Source organism: Camelus bactrianus, chromosome 11, assembly GCF_048773025.1.
Source record: "Camelus bactrianus isolate YW-2024 breed Bactrian camel chromosome 11, ASM4877302v1, whole genome shotgun sequence".
Lineage (NCBI taxonomy): Eukaryota > Metazoa > Chordata > Mammalia > Artiodactyla > Camelidae > Camelus > Camelus bactrianus.
Genome location: NC_133549.1, coordinates 53894481 through 53916967, shown reverse-complemented (window position 1 = coordinate 53916967; position 22487 = coordinate 53894481). Strand labels below are relative to the sequence as shown.

At 33.3% G+C, this 22487-nt stretch overlaps 1 protein-coding gene, 1 long non-coding RNA gene and 1 other non-coding gene across 5 annotated transcripts in view; 2 read left to right on the top strand and 1 right to left on the bottom strand.

The window, feature by feature from the left end:
* The window catches only part of PCDH15 (protocadherin related 15), a 721184-nt gene that overhangs the window by 692402 nt on the left and 6295 nt on the right, over positions 1-22487 (top strand). For 2 of the 3 annotated variants that reach the window (XM_074374029.1, XM_074374030.1), the window contains exons 30-31: positions 4089-4307; positions 7588-7740. In XM_074374029.1, coding sequence (XP_074230130.1) covers positions 4089-4307; positions 7588-7740 — 372 coding nt within the window. Of the gene's footprint in view, positions 1-4088; positions 4308-7587; positions 7741-17501; positions 17521-18611; positions 18651-22487 lie in introns of all 3 variants that reach the window. The other variant, XM_074374028.1, reaches the window with a different exon arrangement.
* The window catches only part of LOC123613122 (uncharacterized), a 492248-nt gene continuing 488585 nt past the window's right edge, over positions 18825-22487 (bottom strand). Inside the window, exon 8 of the long non-coding RNA XR_012510231.1 lies at positions 18825-19050. This is a non-coding gene — a long non-coding RNA (uncharacterized LOC123613122). The remainder of the gene's footprint in view (positions 19051-22487) is intronic.
* On the top strand, positions 21611-21744 carry LOC141579302 (U4 spliceosomal RNA). Its single transcript, XR_012510455.1, has one exon. It is a non-coding gene; the product is annotated as a U4 spliceosomal RNA (small nuclear RNA).

Here is a 22487-nt window from a genome sequence, read left to right as displayed (position 1 = left end):
TTGGTGTCATATGACCTTCCTATCCTTAGGGAGGATGCTACATTCTCTTGTTGCTTTCTGCAGCCTAAGCAGAAACAGAACATACTATTTTAAAATTAAATTAAATTAAATTAAATTGAAGACTAAGCAAGTACAGTTTTAGTTTTTATACTTATCTTACATGTCCAGTCTACTTAGTCTGTCCAGATGGTAAATGAGAGATAAAGAAGGTAGGGAAAGCTGGTATATTCCACAAACTGTACAGTGTTTAAAACCATATACTTTAAAAGAAATCTAACTGCCAAGCTCTGATAAAACTTCTTTCACCTTCCTAAGTCCAGAAAAAAATTCAGAATACTGAAAATTCAAATAATTGGAAAATGAAAATTAGAATCTATTTAAAATAATTGTGGAACTGTAGAGAGTAAATAGTGGTCCACCCCTCGTTTCCTTTATTAAGCAGAGCAGCCTTATCCAAGTGAAATGGATGTGGGCAGATGTGTTAACCACTGCCTGCTCTGTAAACCTATTTCAGGGACCCAGATTGTCTACCGACCAGGGAAATAGACAGTTGCCCCTCCACCATTTAGGTGTGGATTTTTGTCAAGTACAGAATGCATTCCCCTGCTCACCCTCCCCTTTATTTCTACATCCATATGTACATTGCAACAGTGAAATCATCAAGGTAAACTGCAGGGTGGACTGGTGGTTACATGTTGTTCTTTGAAAGTTGTGCTCCACACAAGTAAATGGAGGCAGAGAAACGTGTTTTCATGTGCTCCATCAGCTGAGTGAGTCAGAAGACATGGGACCGGTTTAAGAATTTACCTCATCTCAGGAAAACAGAGCAGTAATCAATTAATGTTGGCTAAATACTGGAAAGGGATTTGTTCACCTCCCCCTTGGAAGTAAAAATGATTTTCATCCAGCAGCTAGTAGACTGCAGATGAGAATAAAGAGAAAATCACATTTCTTTATTGATGTTGAATCTGACAGATTTATCTCTTTTCTAAAATAAGCAGGGATAAAAACAGGCTCAGTAATAAATACTGAAACACAAAATAAAGGAAACAACACCTTGATGACTCAGAGATCAACTGTATGTATTGCTGGAAATATTCTTTTCCAGAAACCATTGGCAAACAGTTCAACATTTTTAGTAGAAAATAAGACCGTATGGGACAGTGAAATGGTGTGTGTGTTTTACATGCCCTGAATTCTTCCCTATTTCTGGTCAAAAATGCTCCACAAAAGAATAGTGAGAACTGACCCTCTCCAGGCTGGCTGTGGGCCTCGACGAAGTGCTGTCCCCTCAGGCCATTTGGAACCTCTGCTCACCCTGGCTAGGTGTGGGTTAGCTCACATTCCAGAGAGAGTCAATTAGATTTCATCTTCAAGGATTGACATGGATGTTAGCAGACAGTAGAGTTCTTAGTCCTGAAATCATAAAAAATATAAAACAAAGGCCTGAAGTTTCTTGGGGCTAATTTTTCCACCTTAGGAAGATAATCTCCTAAAATCCACTATCTGGATTCCACCTTGCCTAAAATGAAAAAGCATCTTAAAAATTAATTGGTAAAATGAAGTATAAACATAAGAAGCTCATAGCATATTAAGGAAAAAACAGAAATCATAAAAGAAGTCAACATCTATTTAGAGGACAATTAAGATACAACCTGATAATTGCATGGATCTCTAAAGTAAAAATTGTAATAGTTCTCACAGGAACAAAACCTGAAAATATAATTAAAAGATTTAATTATGTTAACAGGCAGAATCAATGAAAATGTTGTCATGTGTCCTCAGAAAGTACCTAGTATGTCTTAAAACTATCGAAATAAGAATAAAAATGACTTAAATAGAAAGGAACAAAAATTAGATAAGGTTTACACTTTCCACCTGCATGACAAAATGCCAAAAGTCAATGGAATCCAGTCCACAGTGTTTTAAGGAAAAATGTTATCACTCAAGAATTTTTTACCCAGGCAAGTTGTTTCACAGGTATACAGCAAAAAGGAAAGATATTCTAGATGAGATATGGGTTCAGAAGTGATCAACACTTCGAGTAAACAATTACTTATGACAGTTACCTAAATTGAGAAATAAACCAAATAAATATCTAAATACTGGGGTTGCTGTACTGTAAAGAGACTCATCTCCCTTTAGGAGTTTTGGATATAGAATCCAGTAGAATCCAATAGAATTGTGATCTGTGGATCCACAAGATAAGAGTAATTTTTCCCTGCAGTTAATGATCTCCCTCTAATTCTCAGCCTTCCCAGTTTCTAATGATATGTATGTATTTTTGTGACCCAACTCTTAATCTGCACTTCATTTGGAGTTTCTTACTTTATCTGATATACAATTCAAAAAGTTCTACTATTCTGTTCCAATCTGGTACTTGGAACAATGGATGAACCTTAATTGTACTTCTTAACATACCTAAAAAAAGGCCTAGGAAAATTGCGATAAAAAGCACATTTTCAAAAGCGTATTTGTAAAAAAAAAAAAAAAAAAAGAAAAAGAAAAAGAAAACCACAAAAAAAACCTCAAAGCATCCCACCTGCCTTGTGTTATAGTATGAAAACTTGACTAAAAGAGTGTGTAGCTTTAAAATCAAATTGAATTATCTGAGCCAGTAGGTTTCTTGAATTGGAAGATTAATAAACTCTTCAGTGGAATTCATATTTGACATCAGGCATCTCTTTGTTTTTTTTTTCTAAATGAAAGCTATGAACAGTGTATTCAGCTAGATTTAAAGTCATCACGATCACTGGAAAAATATGAATGAAATGTTGAAAGGGATAAAATAGTCAGTAAGATGCACATGCATGGCATTCATTGGTTGTTATTTGAATGTAAAATTTGGAGTCATTTAATTTTTTTTCTTTCACATTTCTTTTTTCTACATTTCCATCATAGTGTGGTGTCTCATATTAAGACATATTTCTATAATAATATTTTTACTTTGTATATGCTGTATAATTACAAGTACAGAAAATTATTAATAACAACAAAAAAAGATTAGACTTGAGAATACCTAAATGTTAGCAGTGACTGCTTTGCATGTGGGCCTTTGAGTAATTCTGCCTTTTGGACTGTTTTGTGTTTTCCAATTCTCTATAAGAAGCTTCGCATTTATAGATAACTGTCTTTAAAAATTCAAAAAGAAAACAACCTAAGACATATTGTGGCTTTGTGGTATTCAGGACACAATTGTATCAATATTGTAGGATTTGTAAAGGATTATTCAAATGTTCCTGAGGAATTTTGAAAAATAAAATTACCTGCTAATTACAGCATAAAATATATAACACAATTGCTCACTCTAACAAAATTAAGTAACAATCCTTAATTCTCCTCTCCAACACAATGCCCATAGTTGGAATTGCATTATGTAGAGAAAGGGTTTTCATGAACACCTAGAATAAATCAACCACTGATTTCTGTCATCCTAAGGGCACTGATTTACCACCTGCATCATTTCTTTAGTTTTCTCTTTCTAGGAAGAAAAAAAAATCTTTTAATTTGTTTGCTCTTTGCCCATAAAAATGTTTTGGTTTGAGATCTAAGAGTGTCAACATTTAAGATGGTGTGATGAAACACATATATTCTGAGTCTGAAGGCTTGAGTTGGTGTCTAAGATTTGTTTCTATAATTCAGCATTGTGGTCTGCAGTAAATCAGTATTAATGTTCTATTTCACAGGATTATTCTGAGAACTGAAGGAGACAGGATGCAGGAATATATTTTTAAACTATGCTATATAATTTATACTTATATTTTATTCCGCCTGAATAACTTAATAATGTAAATAAACTCAACATAGTGATATAAAGTTCAATGACATTGGTAATTATTTTTCCCAAGTCTGTAAGCATATTAAGCCGGGGCATTTTTATTAATATCTTGAATATGTGCATACAGAGGTGTTACTCTGCTTTATTGCTCTTGCTTTTTATATATGCTTTTCTTATTTATAGTAAGACTTCTGACTCAGCATAGGTTGTCATTAAAGAAAATATTAAGGAGATTACAAAAAATATTTTGTTTACAAAAAGGCCTTTCTCTGTTAACATCATTGATTTTACTGTTTATCTAACAATAAAGATTTTTGGATGGCAAACTGCTCGATATCAATAAAGACTTTCAGCCGCATTATGGGGAAGGAGGACGCATTCTGGAGATCCGGACTCCAGAGGCAGTGACCAGCATTAAAAAGCGGGGAGAAAGTCTAGGCTATACAGAAGGGGCCTTGCTGGCCCTGGCCTTCATCATCATCCTCTGCTGTATCCCTGCCATCTTGGTGGTCTTGGTCAGCTACAGACAGTAAGTATTCATAGATGCTGAACAGGGATCGTTCCTCAAGAAGGCGTTATCAGAAAACTGTGTCTGGTACATGGCTCTGTAGTTGTAAAATAGTAGTGTGCAGCCATTCTGGGAGTACTGTATTTTCCTTGTTCCAAATGACCTTTCTTTACGGGAAAACAATATAAGCTTTCAATACATTTTTCACAGATTGCTCAGTGTTCTGGGATCCTAATACATTCCTATCCAGTCGGAATATTAGGTTACCTCCTATAGCTTTGTTTATGCTCGGCATCAGGTTAAGAACCTTGGGAGAGAAGGCACTAGGTGTCCTGGGGAAGAGGCAGTGGAATGTCCTATGCATACACCCGAGTTCCAGAAGAAGGTCTGTAACCTAACTGGATTGTCATGGTAGGTTTTTATACATATTGTTAAATTTACCTCCATGCAGATGATCAAGGTGTTCGCAAAATCATCTAAAAATCACAGCACACCCTGGTAATTTTCCACATGGTTTCTTCTTTCCTGGGTAGCCTTGCTAGAGCCTATTTTGTAACATCCAACAGCAAATTTTGACCATACAGGTCTTCCTTTTTTCTGGTTCCTCCAGGCAAACACACCCACTTAAAATATCTGTATTTTTCTTGTTTAGGCTTCAAAGGAGTCAAGTAATTTTTAGCTAATTGTAAACATCTATACTTAACATAGTATAGTAGGCTATTCTTTATGTGACATTAGGCATGGAGAATCTTTGTGATAGAAGGCTATACATCTTAAGTATGTCCCTCTTGGCGATGATTGGTGAAAAAATTGTGAAATAGGTTAAGAAGAGAGGTAGCCCTGAGGGTGGCACAAAATGAAAATAAATAATAGACAGGAGTCATAAATCATATGAATTACCTGACATAACAAACAGTAAGAAGAAATAACAGTAGAACTACTATTCATCATTTAAAATACCTACAGGGAAAGTCCCAAAATAGTCCTTTTATATTCTTAAACTATTATCTTTGTTCTCTAACACTGAGAATTTTCATCTGAATTACATAAGGTAAGGTAATTCCAACCTGAAAGCTGAAAAGTATGCTCTGCATGAGGATAGTATAGGAATATTTATCATCACAAAGGAATGTGAAGTTGCAAATATAATATTTAGGTTGATCTATTGGAATTCATTGGATGCTTAATAAATCAATTCATATGCCAAATCTAAAGCCTCTGAACACACTTAGTACAGGACAAATGTTTTAAATTTTAAGCCATCAAACCAATATTAATTTTCCTGTTAAATATAATCTGTATTACAGTCATTCTTTTTCATTCAGCTGTTTCCCAGAGGAGCTTTATTGTATCCTGCAGGCAGTAAAAGCAGCAAGAAAACTTCTTATATTTGGCACACAATGCAGTGATTAAAACTGAAGCACCCTGGATGCTATACTCAGTCGTCTGAATTTTTTTTAAATTAAGATGCTTAATATTTAAACATTACAAAGATGCATTATCTAATTATTTTTAGTTCAGTAATCAGCTTGACACTCTAGGAATTAATTAAGTCACCACTTGGTAAAGATTAACAGAAGAAACAAAATGTGTTTCGTACCATTCATGTTTCAAAGTAAAATTCAAGTATTTAAAAATCTAACTTTTGTACCCTCGTATTCTGCTTGTAAATAGATTGGAATGAATGGTTATTCTTTCATATTAAGATGTGTCTTTGAAATTCGCCATGCATGGAAAACTAAGAGGCAAATGTGAAAAAAAAACTGTCATAAATTCATTGCCCAGGAGTGGCACCTTCCAGTTCTCGCTTCTGCTTCAAAGTGAGACCAAGAGCATTATCGGGGCTTGCTGCCTGACTCCACTTCTTTAATATTCTTCAAGCGCAGCAAACCAAGAAGCCAGTTATAAAGATCAGATCATCTTTAATATTCCATTTCTCTGTCAGAGGTGAAACTCACATATTCATGTTTTAATCCAGTTTTTCTTATTCCATTTGGCCCATTTCTTTGTTTTCCTGCAATGAATGTTTTAAGAGCTTGTAGGACTGTGACATTAATAATAAAGTGTTCACTATTTTCACTTTCTGAATTGAAATACTTGGTTTTCCTAATAGGTCATTAAGTCTGTGTCATTATGAGTTAAACCAGTAAATTATTCATATTTTAGAATAAGTCAGATGTTAAAATATTATGAATGCCATATTTCTCATGTAGCTTTCTCTTTTTTTCTTACTCATTGCTTTCTCAAACAGGTTTAAAGTGTAAGTATAATTACTAATATTTTGCCTATGATTTCATGTAATGGGAAAAGAAAAACTCCAGATAATACTGATAAGGTAGTCTGCCTGCCCAGAACCAATAATTTGTTCTGTTTATTTGTCCGCTTTGTATTTTCAAGAAATTTATACTTTCTAGTTCTAATTCCTTTCTGGTTTTGTGTATATAGAACAGAGCTGATTTTATATAACTGGATACAAGTGGAAGAAATGTGAAAAAGACAGTTTGCCCTGATAGTTTCCACCCTTTGAGATCTTGGTTTTGAGGAAGGAATTAACAATGTGTCCAAGAAAGTAAAAAAAAAAAAGCAATCTAGCTCTAATGTAAGAATCACAGGCATTCTTAGCAATCCACAGGAAATAAAAGCTAACCAAATCTTCCTCCTAAATGTGCACACCTACACAGTCTCTGTAAACTAATGTCAAAAATGTTTAAAATCACTTTGTTATGGGGGGAGGGGGATTTTTGTTTTGTTTTGTTTTGTAGGGACGGTATATTAACTTATTTATTTTAATGGAGGTACTGGGGACTGAACCTATGACTCTTGTGCATGCTAACATGCACTACAGGACAGAGCTATAACCTTCCCTTCTAAAATCACTTTTAAATAAAATAAGTTTTCTTTAAATACATGGAAGATGAATAATAAAGGAAAATTATGTATCTTCTGTATGCCTCACATTATGAAAGAGATCTATTAAGCAATTACCAATTATCAAATTGTATAAATATTTTGCCTTTCTCCCTTTAATATTATCATTTAATTTAATTTGCAAATATTTCTACTGAATTCTACCCATTTTTCAAGTAGTCAGTATTTTAAAAAACTAAGGGGAATGGGTTTTACATAAAAGATACTCTGGGGATGCTTTCACAATTATATCAGTTAATAAGTTCAAGTATTTGGTAAAAGAATTTTTAGGTGGGTTCCTCTGATAACTGGTCCTTAATATTAAAAGGTAGCCTATTGATAAGTATATGATTTCTAAAATGAAGTTTACAAAAACATCCTTACTTTACCAAAGACGTCAAGCTGAGTGCACCAAGACAGCCCGAATCCAGTCCGCCTTACCTGCAGCTAAACCAGCAGCGCCTGCCCCAGCACCAGTGGCCATGCCCCCGCCGCCCCCACCACCTCCGGGTGCTCATCTCTATGAAGAACTTGGGGACAGCACAATGTAAGTAGATCTTTCAGGGGCTTTTAGAAGTAAATGGGTTTTGATGGATGCTGTGTGGTGAGTATTTAATTTGAAATTTCCTTGAGTGGAAATATAGTTTACAGCCTGCTTGGATTAGTACATTTCTTAAACAGAAAATTGTTAACATGAGAACCTAAGAAAAGTTAATTTGAGAAGTAATAACCAAAAAATAAAAACAAAACAAACAAAAGAACATTAAAAAAAAAAAAACTTAACAGGAAAGAAGTATTTAGTTTGAGGAGACATTTGCAAATGAAGAGCTTGACTATTCTATTTAATCTCTCAAGCTTCAGAATCAGTCATTTTCCCCCCAACTTAAAAAACTGATTCTGAAAATTTTTTTCTCATAAGAAATGAGAAAAATAAAGCACAATCATAAAATAGTAATTTCTGATTTAATATCAAAAGCCAGCTCCTATTTGGTAATCAAAAACCAATTCTATGGTATAAAATAATAGACTTTTCTAAGGTACTGTTTTAAGACATTATAAAATAGGATAATTAAAATCTGAATGAAAATAAAGAATTAATGTTAAATATCCAACCACTTGAGAATATTCTTTTCATTATATTCCTCTCAAAGGAGACTGCTCTTAGAGCTTAATATTTCTCTTATACTATTTGGAATCTCTAAGCAATATTAAATCATCATTTTTGAAAAAGACTTTAAAATTATTGTTAAAGGTCTTCATAGCTTTATAGTTTCTGTAATGATGCTACTCTCAAAACCTGATTCCTTTGAGAGAGATTTAATTTGTCTATATTTTAAAAATTCAAGAGTAACTATAATAGGACATAAAATGTGAAACTACCAAGGATATAAAATTTAGAATATGACTAAATTAAATCCAGGAAAACTTTTATTAACTGGAATTTGGTGGAATTGAGGGACTAAAACACATTCTACTGTGTTACATTTGCAGCATTTACTAGTAGGAATAAAGCAAGCTTCAAAAATTATGAAATTTATCTTTTAATATGAAAACTTTTTAAACATGTATCAATATTAGTTGCCATATTAATACTGTTATACAAGTTATATTAAAATAGTTTTTAAAACATTAAAACTGACTTTAATATATATTTTAATGCTAAAATTGAATTCAAAAGAACTTAAAGCTTAAAATGCTATTTCTAGAGTAATAATATAATACAGGATTCATGCTTTAAATATTTTTTCATTTTTTTATAAGTTGAAAATGATGTTCTCTTTTTGAATTATTGGTGAATGTAGGAATTGAGCCAATAAGATTTGATTTTCTTTGATTATGTCAACCACCTCTAACAAAAAATGTTTGAAACTAAAAAAGATGTATGTGTAAAGTTGAGTATGTTTTATTTGAAATTAGTGAGGGATATATATTCAGTTTTATTTAACAAAAGCAGGTATACTATTACATCATAGAAATCAATATAGTTTGGTGATAATTTTCAAATAGCAACATTTAGGGACTATTTTTATTTGAAAAATTATGATAGAGGATTTTGCAATTTTAATATATATTTATTGAGGTATTTAAAGTTCTACATATTTAACTATCTTTAACAAATGTTTAACTTATCTATTGAAAAACTTTTTATAAGGATTCTAATCATAAATTACTAGAAAATAAGCTATCTCCAAATGAATTGTTATCAATTTTTTTTTTCAACTCAAAGGTCATTTTGAAAAAAAGCTTCATGAAGTAACTGATAACTTCATGTAGATTGACTCTGTATTAGTAATCACAGTACTTCTATATTGCTTCCAAAACATGCTTATATCTTCTTTATAAATCAGTATGGACTAACTTTTTAGGTAGGCCATAGAAGCAATTCTTAGAACCTTGTTTAAAATTTCTGTTTCAGAATTAAAGTTATCCGTATTTAATAGAGGTGAATTTTACCTATGTATAGGAGATAGATAGCTAGTTGTAATTTTCTGTGATAGGACAACTAAATAAATGTCATCTGATTTTATCTAAAGCATTATTAAAATTACTGTTGTGAATAAATACAAAGAAAAGAAAAAATACATGCATTTTGGGGGGATATACATATTAAGTGTTTAAAGCAAGTTCCTATTAGTATTTTCATAATCATCTCAAATTAACTATAGTTAAAACTTTTTTTTTCTATCACATGTTTTCTCTTTCTCACCTGTGGATACATAGGCATAAGTAAGTAAATAATATCATTCTAATACAAGGGCATTAGAAAAAAAAAGATGCAACAGAATAGCTTAAATGCTGTTTTATTCTATATATAGTAATCTTCATTTTTTACTCTACAGTCATTGACTTTTAAAAAGAAAGTTATATCCTCTGTACCACATTCCCTTTTGATACCATGAAATTGCATGAATTTAAACAAATGTTTCCACTGATATTACCTGTGCCAAACAAAAGGAATTTCAAAAATCTCCTTGTTTTTAATTTGTTAAAAATATTTACGGATATCTTTCAATCAAAGGAGATGTGGTATTATTGTATAGATAGTTCTTTACAAGAAAAATAAAACCAACGATAGATCTACCCAGAAACATTGCTATATACTTTCAACCCTATTTTTTAAATGACTTTTCAAGATTTTGAAAAGTGGTTGCTGTTTCTTTAATACAAATTCTCTCCACTTTCTGAATTATTCAGGAGGTCCTAACCACCTATGAGACTTCTCTGTTGCAGTTTGTGTTTTTGCCAAATGACACAATAATGACTTTGGTTTTATATATAATTTTATTGCCTCACTTCTCATCCTAATTTTTCAGTGTGACTAATTTTTCAAAATATTTCCCTTTTATTTCATTTCGGCTATGTGGGTAAATATTAAACAATAATGAAAATAAATCTGTTACTCTGAGCTTGAGAGCAAAGTCTAATGAGACGCTACTTAAAACCAAAAGTCCCCCATTCTTCCTAGGGGAAGGGCCCTACTGCTTTCTTTAGAGACACTGATTTGTGCTCTTTGACTTGTTCAGTTCTATTGATGACTCACAGGACCTATGACTCAGTATCCATGTCTGAGACAATCTTTCAGTGATATCAAAACTGTTACAATAATAGATCTTTTCATTAAAGTGAGTCTTGGTCTAAAATTTTATCTAGATCATGTTCAGAAAAAAATACCAACAGCTCCTTTTCTTATTTGTAATATGTATAATGTTTTCAAATGATTTAGCATAAAATTGAAATGGAAGGAAATAATCTGTCAAGATTCTTAAGTTCAGTTTCTCAGCTGTGATTTTGAACTCTATGAGAGAAATTCTTCCGTCTGTCCTTGGGGACTTTAATTCTCTTAATCTAAGGGATAGAAAAATCTCTTTCTGTATTATCTTGCAAGGTTTATCTCAGAGAGGAGAGTGCTTTTAGCTCCAGGACAGAATTACTAAGATGAGAGATAATGTGCAGTACTGAATCAGATACAGCTAAGGATCCTATTTCCCAAAACAGTCAGCCCTGAGCATCTTCAACCAAGGCAAATGGTACAAAACCACCAGCCAAAATGCTGGGCTGCAGTTTAGAGAATTGTGATTTATACATGAGAGACCTGTTATGTATGGTTATGGATACTTCGCTGTATCAAACTAATTAAAAAAAAGAAAAAAGTCAGTGTACCGAATGAGACTCTTTTTTTTTAATGAAAATTTCTCATGCTACTCACAGCTCTCAAGCTCTTCCTTCCCTGCCTTTGTGAGAACAGGAACATGACAGTGATGTCTTGCTTCAGTAGATTAGTGTTATTTGGCCTTTTATATTTTGAAGTAGATATGAGAACCATAAAAACATCTTTCTCATGAAAGCTATGTCACAGCCTGTTTCCTTACATTTCATTATCTTCTTTTCTTTCAAGTCTTTTCCTTCTCTACCATTTCCAACAAAGCAGGGAGCATAAATCAGTCTCAGAAGACAGGAAACACCAGCACTTTCCTTCCAGTACTGTTGAGACTCACGAGCAGGCTCGTGTAGATGGATCTCTTAAGAACAGCTGGCCCAAGTCTGCAAGAGAGTTCACACTGATACCTGATGAGGATACCTTAAGTACCCACAATACCCTTTATAAGGAAAATATAAATCAAAGAGCAACAAATTCAGACTTTTCACTGAGAACAGATTTTGTAGAGTCATTTTTACCCAAAACACAAGCCAAGAATGAGTTTCTGAGGGGCCCGAGAGAAAAGATTCAGAGGATGTGGAATCGGCCAGTCTGCATACCTAGGAGACCAATGTGGGAGCTTCCCAAAAGATCAGAAACCATAGCTTTAAAGCAATGGCAAAGCAACAGGCAGAAAGCTGACCATGCAAGCACCAGGACTAACCCAAACAAAAGAGGGAACAGTAATCCCTTACTCACTGCTGAAGATACAGATTTAACAGAGAAAGAGGAAATAAGGCAAAGTGAATCACCGAGTAGACGAGGAACAGAACAGTTGCTGTCTCTGTCTTCAGACTCTTCACTTTCCTCTCCTTGGTCTCACTCCTCATTCTCCACTTTGCCAACTGTTTCGAGGACTGTGGAACTCAAATCTGAACCTAATGTCACCATTTCTCCTGCTGACTGTTCCTTGGAATTTTCTCCTTCAATGCCTTGCATTTTAGATCCTGCGCTCTTTGGGAGAGAAGCACCCACTGGTACGATGACTGTCAAAACCAAGAGGAAAATTTTCGAAAATCTTCCCCATCCACTAAAAATCTCTCCTCCTCCTCCTCCTTCTTCTCCTCCTCCTCCTCCTCCCTCCTTTTCTCCTTCTCCTCCTCCTTCTCCTCCTTCACCTCCTCCCCCTTCTCCTCCTCCTCCTCCTCCTTCACCTCCTCCCCCTTCTCCTCCTCCTCCTCCTCTCCCTCCTCTCCCTCCTCCTCTTAGCCTTACTCCTTTTGCTCTTTCCTGTCTTCCTCCTTCTCCTCCTTCTAATCCTCTTCCCTGTTCTCGGTCTCCACTTCTCCCTCCTCCTCCCTCTACTTCTCCTCTACCTTTTCTACCTTCACTTCCCCCTCTTCCTCCACCATCTCCTCCTTTTTCTTTTCCACTGCCTCCTTCAACTTCAGTTCCATCCACTAAGTGTGTGTGTGCACCAGCAATTAAATGCACTGTCAGCGTGACACCAGCTGAGGAGGTGAAGTCCACTATGATACAGCTATCGACAGCGACAACAGTGTGTCATGCAGATCCTCAAAGGGAACCAAAAGGCATCCTCAAGCATATCAAAAACTTAGCAGAACTTGAAAAGTCAGTAGCTAACATGTACAGTCAAATAGAAAAAAATTATCCACCAGCACAACTCTCAAAACTTCAAATGAGTTGCCCTTCTGAGACAACAAATATGGAAATGACACCTGAACCAAACCAGGAAAATTTGCACAATATTGTTGGAGGAATTGAAAAACAGTCTCACAGTCAGTCTACTTCTCTGTGATGGTGCATTTCCTGTTTTAACTGGACAACTCTTTTGTTGACCATAACCTTTGAGTGGAATCAAATTTGAACATTAAAGAAGATTCCATTCTTTTACTCCAAACTCAATGCAATGCTGTTTTTTTCTTCATTCTTAATTTAAAAGATTATTAATCTCATCATTACTAACTCATATTATAGATTTACCTTAATTTTCTTAACTACAAAATAGCATTATTTGTCTGCATTTTTTTAAAAAGTAAGTAATTTCAATCTATTTTTCAGTGGGAGTATGTGGGCATGAAAGTTAGATATCCAGCCTAAACCAGTGGTTTGTTTATCACGTTAAGTAAGTTTCACGTTTATTTTTTGATCATAGTTTTCTATGAGTGCTCCAGGAAAACAGCTGACTGTTACAGATAAGCTAAAAAATATCATATGTTCTGTTATTTCCTTGAAGCCTATGTACTTGGTAAGAAGAAATACTACCAAAGTAAAATGTTATGTCTCTAGAAATGTAGGAGATGACAGGCATTATAGTATTCCAAAATAAATCTCAGGTGCTATAGATGTAGACATCTGTTTTCTTGTAAAAACTAACTACCTTTTCTCTGGCTTCTTTTAAGTTACTAGTATGCTTACACATTAGATAAATCTTTTACTTTTTTCAATCTCTGTCTTAGTCTATTTATTTCTCATTGTGCTTTCTCTTCCCTTCTTTATAATGGAAATAAACCTTGAGTTGTTGACTTTTGTAACACATTTCATTGTTCTCACAGATGTTTAAAGTGCTCTTTAGTTTTGCTTGTCCATATTACTATACCATCTCCTTAGTTACAATTTTATCATGATACTTCTTCAAAAATTATATTTATCTGCAGTTTAATAAAGAAATTCTAATCCGTTTCATCAAAAGATTAAATGTTTACAAAATTTTATCTAGTATGAATTTAGTTACTATTTCATTGTTGAGAATTATATTTTTCATCAAGTTTATCAAAAATATAAAACATGCTTGTCTATTAAAATTGTAGAAAAGTGCACTATTGACTTTATTCCTAGCTACTTTTAATTGCCATGGGTAAATCATCCAAATTTAGCCTATGGTGTAGGAATGCAATATAAAAATTGTAAACAGAAATCACTGGGGACTGTATCTGGTGAATGTCCACCAGTTTTATATAGGTGTTTGCTCTTTGTTTAAAGCAAAGAAAATAAAAAATGTATACTCTAGGTAGAAATTTCTGTAGTTGTAGTTGTTCTCATATCTTAGAGCTCAATTTGTTAAATTCTTAAGGGCATCAGCTAAGCTAAGTACCATCCTTCTATCTTAATGAAAGCTACACTTGACCACCAAGGAAGGAATTACTTTATTTTTTTCCATCTCAAACATAGAATACATTTTATTTACTGAAAATCTCCACTTTGAAAATAATTATTTATTCTACTCTGAAGTTTTAATATTTTAGAAGATTTAAGTGCACAGAGAAAAACACAATTCCAAAATATAGGCAAAGGTCTTATTTGATAATTATCATTGTAAGTATATTAATATAGATTCACAGCCCTACAATGCATCATTTCAACGATTTGGTTCAACTCATATTATGTGACATTTCTTCAAGACTTTGGTCTGGCACCCCTAATTAACAATATCAAATGAAAATAATAATCTGTAGTCAATCATTTTCATTAGCTCCTCTACTTCAGATTCTTTTCATCCAAACCAAGAGTAATTTCTTTCTTGGGGTTCTTGAACATGATTTTTTCCTCTCTTCTACTGAAAAAACTTTAGTTGGAGTTTTTGTTGGCAGCTGGTCATATGCATGACAACTTGTGCTTTTTGGTGGACTCTGATGTGGTATTATTCACAATTGTGTAAGCCTTTAATGTGAGTGTGTATGTGTTTTTCTAAGCTATTTTGTATCAACTTCTTGGAAATGTGAAAGAAATTTCTTAGAATTCTTTGATAATGAAATCTACATATAATTACCAATGAAATATCAGAAATCCAAATAATTTTACATAGGTACATATAGTCTTACTAAATTGTTACATTATCCTTTTTAATACCATTTTTATAATTTAAACATTTTATTGGTATTTTATATTTTTTAAATGAAACATCTATTCCCACGTTTTATATTTTATCTATTTTTTTTTACTGACACATTATATTTAGAGATTCCCTCATCATAAAAATCACTTGGAATATCTTCTACATGAGACCTAAAAATAGTCTTTGAGGACACAAGCCAAAATATTATTCCTCTCCACAACCCCTAAGCCCCCACAACCTAACAACCAACCTCTAAAAAAAAATACTTTTTTCTTCTACATGTATTATGTTCCAAAAGACATAAAAGGGTGACCATATTACTATTAAAAGACATAAACAGGTAACCATATATTAAAAGACATAAACAGGTAACCATAAAAGACATAAACAGGTAACCATATATTTTCCTTATTGTTAAAAGTAAACAGTAATATATATAAATCATATAAAATGAATAATACACATTGGATATAAATTGCATAAAAAGATGCATCAATACTGTATGATTGGTTTTATAAGGATCAATATAAAGTCATGTTAATAGAAAGCACAGATAATTATACATATTGATGCTATTGTTTACCTTTTCTAAGTTACTTTTTGCCTTCGAACTAAGACAAACAATACAAGTAACCAAATAAAAGGCAACACAAAGGTTAATGGAAACAGTAGTACACAGTATAGTCCATCTACTGATACTTTATTTCCTACATTTATGGAAAATATTGCTAATGAAACGAGGCAATTTAAATGTTCTAGAAAATAAAGTCTAAGTTTGATTAGACATTTTATATTATGCATGTGACTCAATCGTATTATTAAAACCTAAGTATGAGCTTTCTCTATTTTGTTTCTAAAAGATACAAGCTGAGTAAAATTTGAAAATGTCTAAACTTCTAAATGCTTTAGGATTATCTTGCTCGTAACTATTGGTAGAACTATGTAAGCACTGTGCAAAACTCATTACAGATCTATTTCAGATGCAGTAGTCCCCCCTCATCCACAGGCAATACGGTTCAAGACCCCTAGTGGATGCCTGAATCCTCGGATAGTACCGGACCCTATATATGTTTTTTCCCCCTTATACTAAGGAGCAGGTAGTGTATACAGTGTGGATATGCTGGAAAAAGGGACTATTCATATCCTGGGAGGGACAGAGCAGGATGGTGTAAGGTTTCATAACACTATTTGATACGGAGCAAGATTAAAACTTGTGAATTGTTTATTTCTGGAATTTTCCGTTTAATATTTTTTAACCATGATTGACCACAGGTATCTGACACCACAGGTAGAGAAACCACAGATAAGGGGGAACTACTGAAATAAACTGCTGATAGCAATATATGCTTATAAGCATTATGTTATCATTAATACTAGCTGTTTCAATCAACAATGCCTTAACCACTAAGATGCATTCAAATAAGCAGACCTGTCTTGTAAAGTCCTTGTAATATGTAAAAATAAATTTTCTATAGAGATTGTTGGACTTTAGAAAGTAGCAGAAAGTCTTCATAATAAATCTCCATTTCAGTTGTTTATTAATTCTGTATAGCATGTTCAAAAGCACTTGTTTAATACTTTAGGTGAAGTGGTTAATGAATAATAAAGGAAAAACCTTCATAATTAATGACATTCAACATTGAAAACATTCAATACTTATTTCCCTCTCAAGTGCAGTCAAATGTTTCACCAACTTATGGTCCGTTTAACTTTATAAATCTCTATATAATACTGAATGGCTGTTAGAGCTCTAAAAACTCTTTTCACTTTATGTCTAATAATGTAATTATTGACCTTTAAGGCTAAACAATATTTTGTAGTCATTATTTTTAGAATAAATTCACACAAAGAAATGTTACAGACATTTGGAAGAATATGTTCCAGACATTGAGATAATGTTTCATCCTGTACTGATGTTTTTCATGTATGAAGCATATCTTTTCCCCAAATGAGTATCTTACATGTATCGATACTTGTCTAGGACAAGGATGCTGTAGAATATTTTTAATTGAATTGATCAAAATAGAGTCAAAGTGTGTTATTATACACCACTGGGATAAAACAGATTGTTTATGGTTTGGCATTCATATGGTATAAGGGTCTTGGGGTGATATTTGTTGTTAATGATGCAGGCATGAAACCTTGATCTTCTTGGCTTGATACTCCCACAAAATTTTATTTCTCTGAGATAATTTTTATGAAAAATTACCTTCTCAGTTTTTCTCAGATTTTCTTAAAATACCCTTAACTATAATTCAATTTAACCTGAAAATCCAAGGTCTTTAATACTGATTTCTTCGTTTCTGCCTTGCAGGAGAGTTTATACATCAGAGGTAAGGGCTTTATGGTGTTATGCTACATCAGGCTTACTAAGAAAATATTTATGTTATAGGAAGGACTGATTTATATTTTTTCAAAATGGGTATTTTCCTTTATTTCAACAAAACCTATAAGCATGCTTTGCTATATCTTCTTGTACATTTGTTGCTTCTTTGTTTTGGGGCTTTAAGTCTATTATTCAATGGGTGAATAAAGATCAACTGCTCACCTTTTCAAAGATAAATTTAATAGTTTATCATATAGCTTCTCAGTAAGAAAATGAAATAAGCAAATGACCTAATTGACTAATAGTTTAGAATGCATAAGTCCTTAGTTACTTGGAAATTAAGATGAACGCATTTAAAAAGAACTGGTTTTCTGGGATAATGACAGTAGCTAACAGATTGAATCAGATTCACAACGAAGTATAAATTATCATGAAACAGACCAATAGAGACTGTTTTCGTTAAATACTTATAGGTGAAATCAGGAGGCAGTCGGAAGTGATATCTGCAAAATCTGAGGAAGGGCAATTTTCTTAATCACAAAAGAGTTTCTGGAAACATGCTTAATGCTTGAGTGCCAACAATACACATTTTGGTAAAAAGAAAAATGGAGATTATATCTTAAATATAATAATAAATATATTACAACCATATCATTATTTTGTGTGCCCTACCCTTCTTCCTAATGAACTTGATTATATTTAATGTGATTGGAGAGAAAAAAAGAGCGACAATTTAAAACAGGGTTAAATCTGTTAAAAAGAATTGTGTGACACTTAAAGTGCCTTAGAACCACAAATGACTGCACTGTGAAGCTTAAACCAAAAACAATTCCTTACAGATTTTTATTTATTAAGGTTATTAATGTTGATGTTAATTAAAACAATGATGAAATTAAAACACATTAATTCTTTATTATTTTATGTTCCAATATAAATAGTCAAAATATTATTTAATACTGTTGGTAGCTGTCGCATGAATAATAAATCATATCCCAAGGTAACCAGTTTTAAGCTGTGGCCTTTTTTTCTCTTTTCAATCATAATATTCCTTTTCCACCTGAATTATTTTCTAAACCTTTTTCTAATTTCCTTTGGCAGCAACAACAACTGCTGAGGCCTTCTCTTCTTAAACCAGAGGTATCAATTTTCTTTTTCTTTTCAACCTCACCGAGTCTTCCCAATACTCTAGTGACTTTGAGGTCTATCTTACATGTGGGCGAAGTGGGTGGCTGCCAATGTGGCATAATTTTACGGGAGAGAGAAGAGGTGACTGTAAATTAAAACAAATAAGTAAATAAATAAGCAAGCAAATCACCTCCCTACTGCTTTCTGGTGACTGAAATTCCAAATGTTTAGCTTCATTCACTGGAGATTAGATAAATAAGACCTTTGATCCTAATAAAACAAGCTGTCATTAAATGAGGCAAGTCATGAACCTGATCAGTCACTTGTGTTAGTGAATCTTGATTCATCCGAACTGTTCCTGAGGTCAGATGTAGGTGAGGCGAAGTTTGAAGGATGAATGCTGACATCTGTGCTGAAATAACAAAGGTAGAAATCGGGTTATGATAAACAGCCTTTAATCATTTAAATGTGATTCAAAATACTGCCTTTGGACATACCTATTTTAAAATGCTTGTGACATTTTCTTCTGCAGTGTGAGAAAGATATTTGGAGTTATATAATAAATGCATGTCATTTTTATTTATTATTATTTTACATACTTCTTAAATTAAAAAAATTATTTTCAATCTATTTCCTTTGGCAAATTTAGTATTTTGTAAGCTCTACTTTAAAAAATTATTCCTTTTATTCCTTCTCATCAGTAAAAGAATCTTAACTTTGCAAAAGACAGGCATTTCGTGGTTAGGATTCACTCCCCAAAATCTAGAGGATGAGTGACAGGAATATTCAGCTTTTATAAATTTTAGCAAAAAGAGCCCATGGAGACATCTCCATCGACTGTTGAATTAGATAACTCACAGTTAAAATATAAATGCCAATTCTTGGATGCAAAGCCTTAGACAAGACATATACCCTCCTCCTAAGCATTAATTTCATCTTTTATAGAATGTTAGCAGTGGTATTTAATATATAAGCTCCTATCTCATCAACTGGAACACAGTGGGAGGAAATTCAGTAAACCATAGTTACTGTTGTTGTCTTGTTGGATCAGTATAAACATACATACTCTGGTTATAAGATTCGAAGCTAATTCTATGTCTTCTCTGCGTGGTCAGCAAAAATTAATTTTAAAAATAGTATTAAGCATTATATCTGCCCATAAAAGTACCTTTTAGTAAGCTACTTAGCATGATTTTCTGAACGCTAAGAGGATGGCAAAAGGGACTGTGTCGAACAGCCAAAAAGGACAACATTCCATTATCGGTTAAGGCTGACTTAGGAATTTTAATTGTCACCAAGTCCTTCCTCCACTTTCTCACTTTCTGAGGAGATGATACCCTTGTCCTTCAGTAATGGGTGGTATAAGTATCCAAGAGGGACCCTTCAGAATACTGCCTTCTACTGTCTCCCATCTCTCTCTACCCAACTCAGACTACTGAGTGACTAACTGAATCAATGATTAAATTTCCTGGGTTCCTTCCCAGTTACTTCTATCCTTCTGTTATGTTTTCAAAAGTCATTCGATGCCAGATACATGTTCCAGTTAGCAAAAGCTGAATTTCATTCACCATTCATGAAAAAAAAAAAGTATTTCTGTAATGAAAATTATATGATTCTTTTAAATTCTGAAATCCACTCAGTTGCATGATATTTCCATAAATATTTATTTTCGACTTCAAAACTATTTTTGTTTTTAATTACTGTAAGAACACATAGCTTGAGATCTTCCCTTTTAAATGTTTAAGTATAATACAGTATTGCTAGCTGTAAGTACAATGCTTTACAGGAGATCTCTAAAGTTTTTTTCATCTTGCTTAATTGAAACTTTATACCTGTTAAATAACAACTCCTCATGTCCCCCTCTTTCCACCTCCATCATTTTACTTTCTGCTTCTCTGAGACTGACTATTTTAGCTATCTCTTATAAGCGGAATCATGCAGCGTCTGTCCTGTGACTGGCTTAATTCAGTTTGCATAATATTCTCAAGGTTTCCCCATGTTGCATGTGGCAGGACTTCCTTCTTTTTTAAGACTGAATAATATTTCATTATAGGTATGTACCATGTTTTCTTTATACATTCTTCCATTGATGGACATACAGGTTTCAACTTCAAAATCATCTGGCAGTCTTTTCTCAGTCTCCCTACACACTAGATTAAACAGGCATTGGCCAAGCAGCTTAAAGTATTAGTTCTGAGACCTATTTGTTTCATTTAAACCCACATAATTACATTGGGCTTTGGATGTCTCAAAAGTCTAAGCTGACCAGTATGAAATATATGTTTTTTAAAGTAAAGTATTTCATTTGAATGAGGCAAATTTAGACTTTAGCTTTGTCCTAATTTCTTATTGGACTGACCTGACCTCATTTCCCACCTTTTTCTATGATAAACAAACATTTTTGTTGTTGTTGAAATAAAACTAGAGACATAAAAGCATACCGTGTGGCAAAATGAATTCTTACAGAGTGCACATTCCTTACTAGCTCTCCAGAAGCCCCTCCATGTCAACACTCAGATATTATGTCCCCTTTTCTTTCCCTAACTACTCACCTGGCTTCTTTTTTCCCAAGATAAATATTATATGTATATATTATCTTTTTTCTTGTGTGAGGACATGTAAGTTGTACCCTCTTAGCAAATTTCAGCTCTACAACACAGTGTTGTCAACTGTAGTCACGGTGCTTTACATTAGATCCTGAGACCGTATTCATCTTACAGCTGAAAATGCGTACACTGTTACTAACCTTTCCCTATTTCCCTCACTTCTGGCAACCACTTTTCTACTTTCTGTTTCTATGAGTTCGACTTGTAATTTATTTTTATATATATAATTATAATGTTTAGATTCCCACATGTAAGTAATACTCTGTCTGTCTCCGTCTGGCTTGTATCACTTAGCACAATGTCCTCAAAAATCCATTCATGTTGTCCTCACAAACAGCAGGATTTCCTTCTTTCTAAATGTAGCTGTTTATTGCACAGTGGCAATTCTGTAGCCAGTGGGGTTTCTCCAAGGTGCAATTACTGTTAATTGAAAACTTTTCACCTGCCTCTGACACCCAGATTAGTTTGTCAGTTTTTTTTTTTGAAATTTACATAAATAGAATAACATAGAATCATATATTTTATTTTGTACCTGACTTCTTTTGCTCATCATTCTGTTGGGGAGACTCATCTCTGTTGTGTGATGTAGTGTGTTTATCTCATGGACTTTTGCATAGGTTCCTAGTTTGGGGCTGTTACAAATGATGTATTTTGGTGCACAATTTTGCATATTTATGTTGGGCACAAAAACTGAACTAATTTGAATTTTTGTGAAAAGAGGTGCATATATTTGAATTTATTATTATCACCAAACGTTTCCCAAATGGTTGTACTAATTTATAATCTCTCCAGACGTGTACAAGAGCTCCAGTTGCTCCGCGTTCCTGCCACAACATGGTATTGCTGACCTATTTTTCTTTTTAATATTAGCTATTCTTGTGAGTAAACTGAATCAGTTCTAACATCAAAATTGGATTCTTTGGCATATAATTCGCAAAGTTATCAGATAGTATATTAGTAGAGTAGAGGGGTTACAAACTTAAAAATCAAGGGAGGTAATGCAAGTGAATGGTATTTATTCTACATAAAAAAAGGGCAGATGGGGCATCCTATTGCAACTGCGGGTGTAGATGTAAAATAGTCTGGTTGAGGACACAGCAGAAACCAGAGGAGAACATGATTACTGTAAGGGGTAGGACTGCCAGCTAAATTCATGACATGCAAAAATATGAGCCCCATGTTGCCATAGTTTTATTTTTTAAGAGAAATCAAAATCCAGGTTTTTTGATAGCATTTTTTGTAT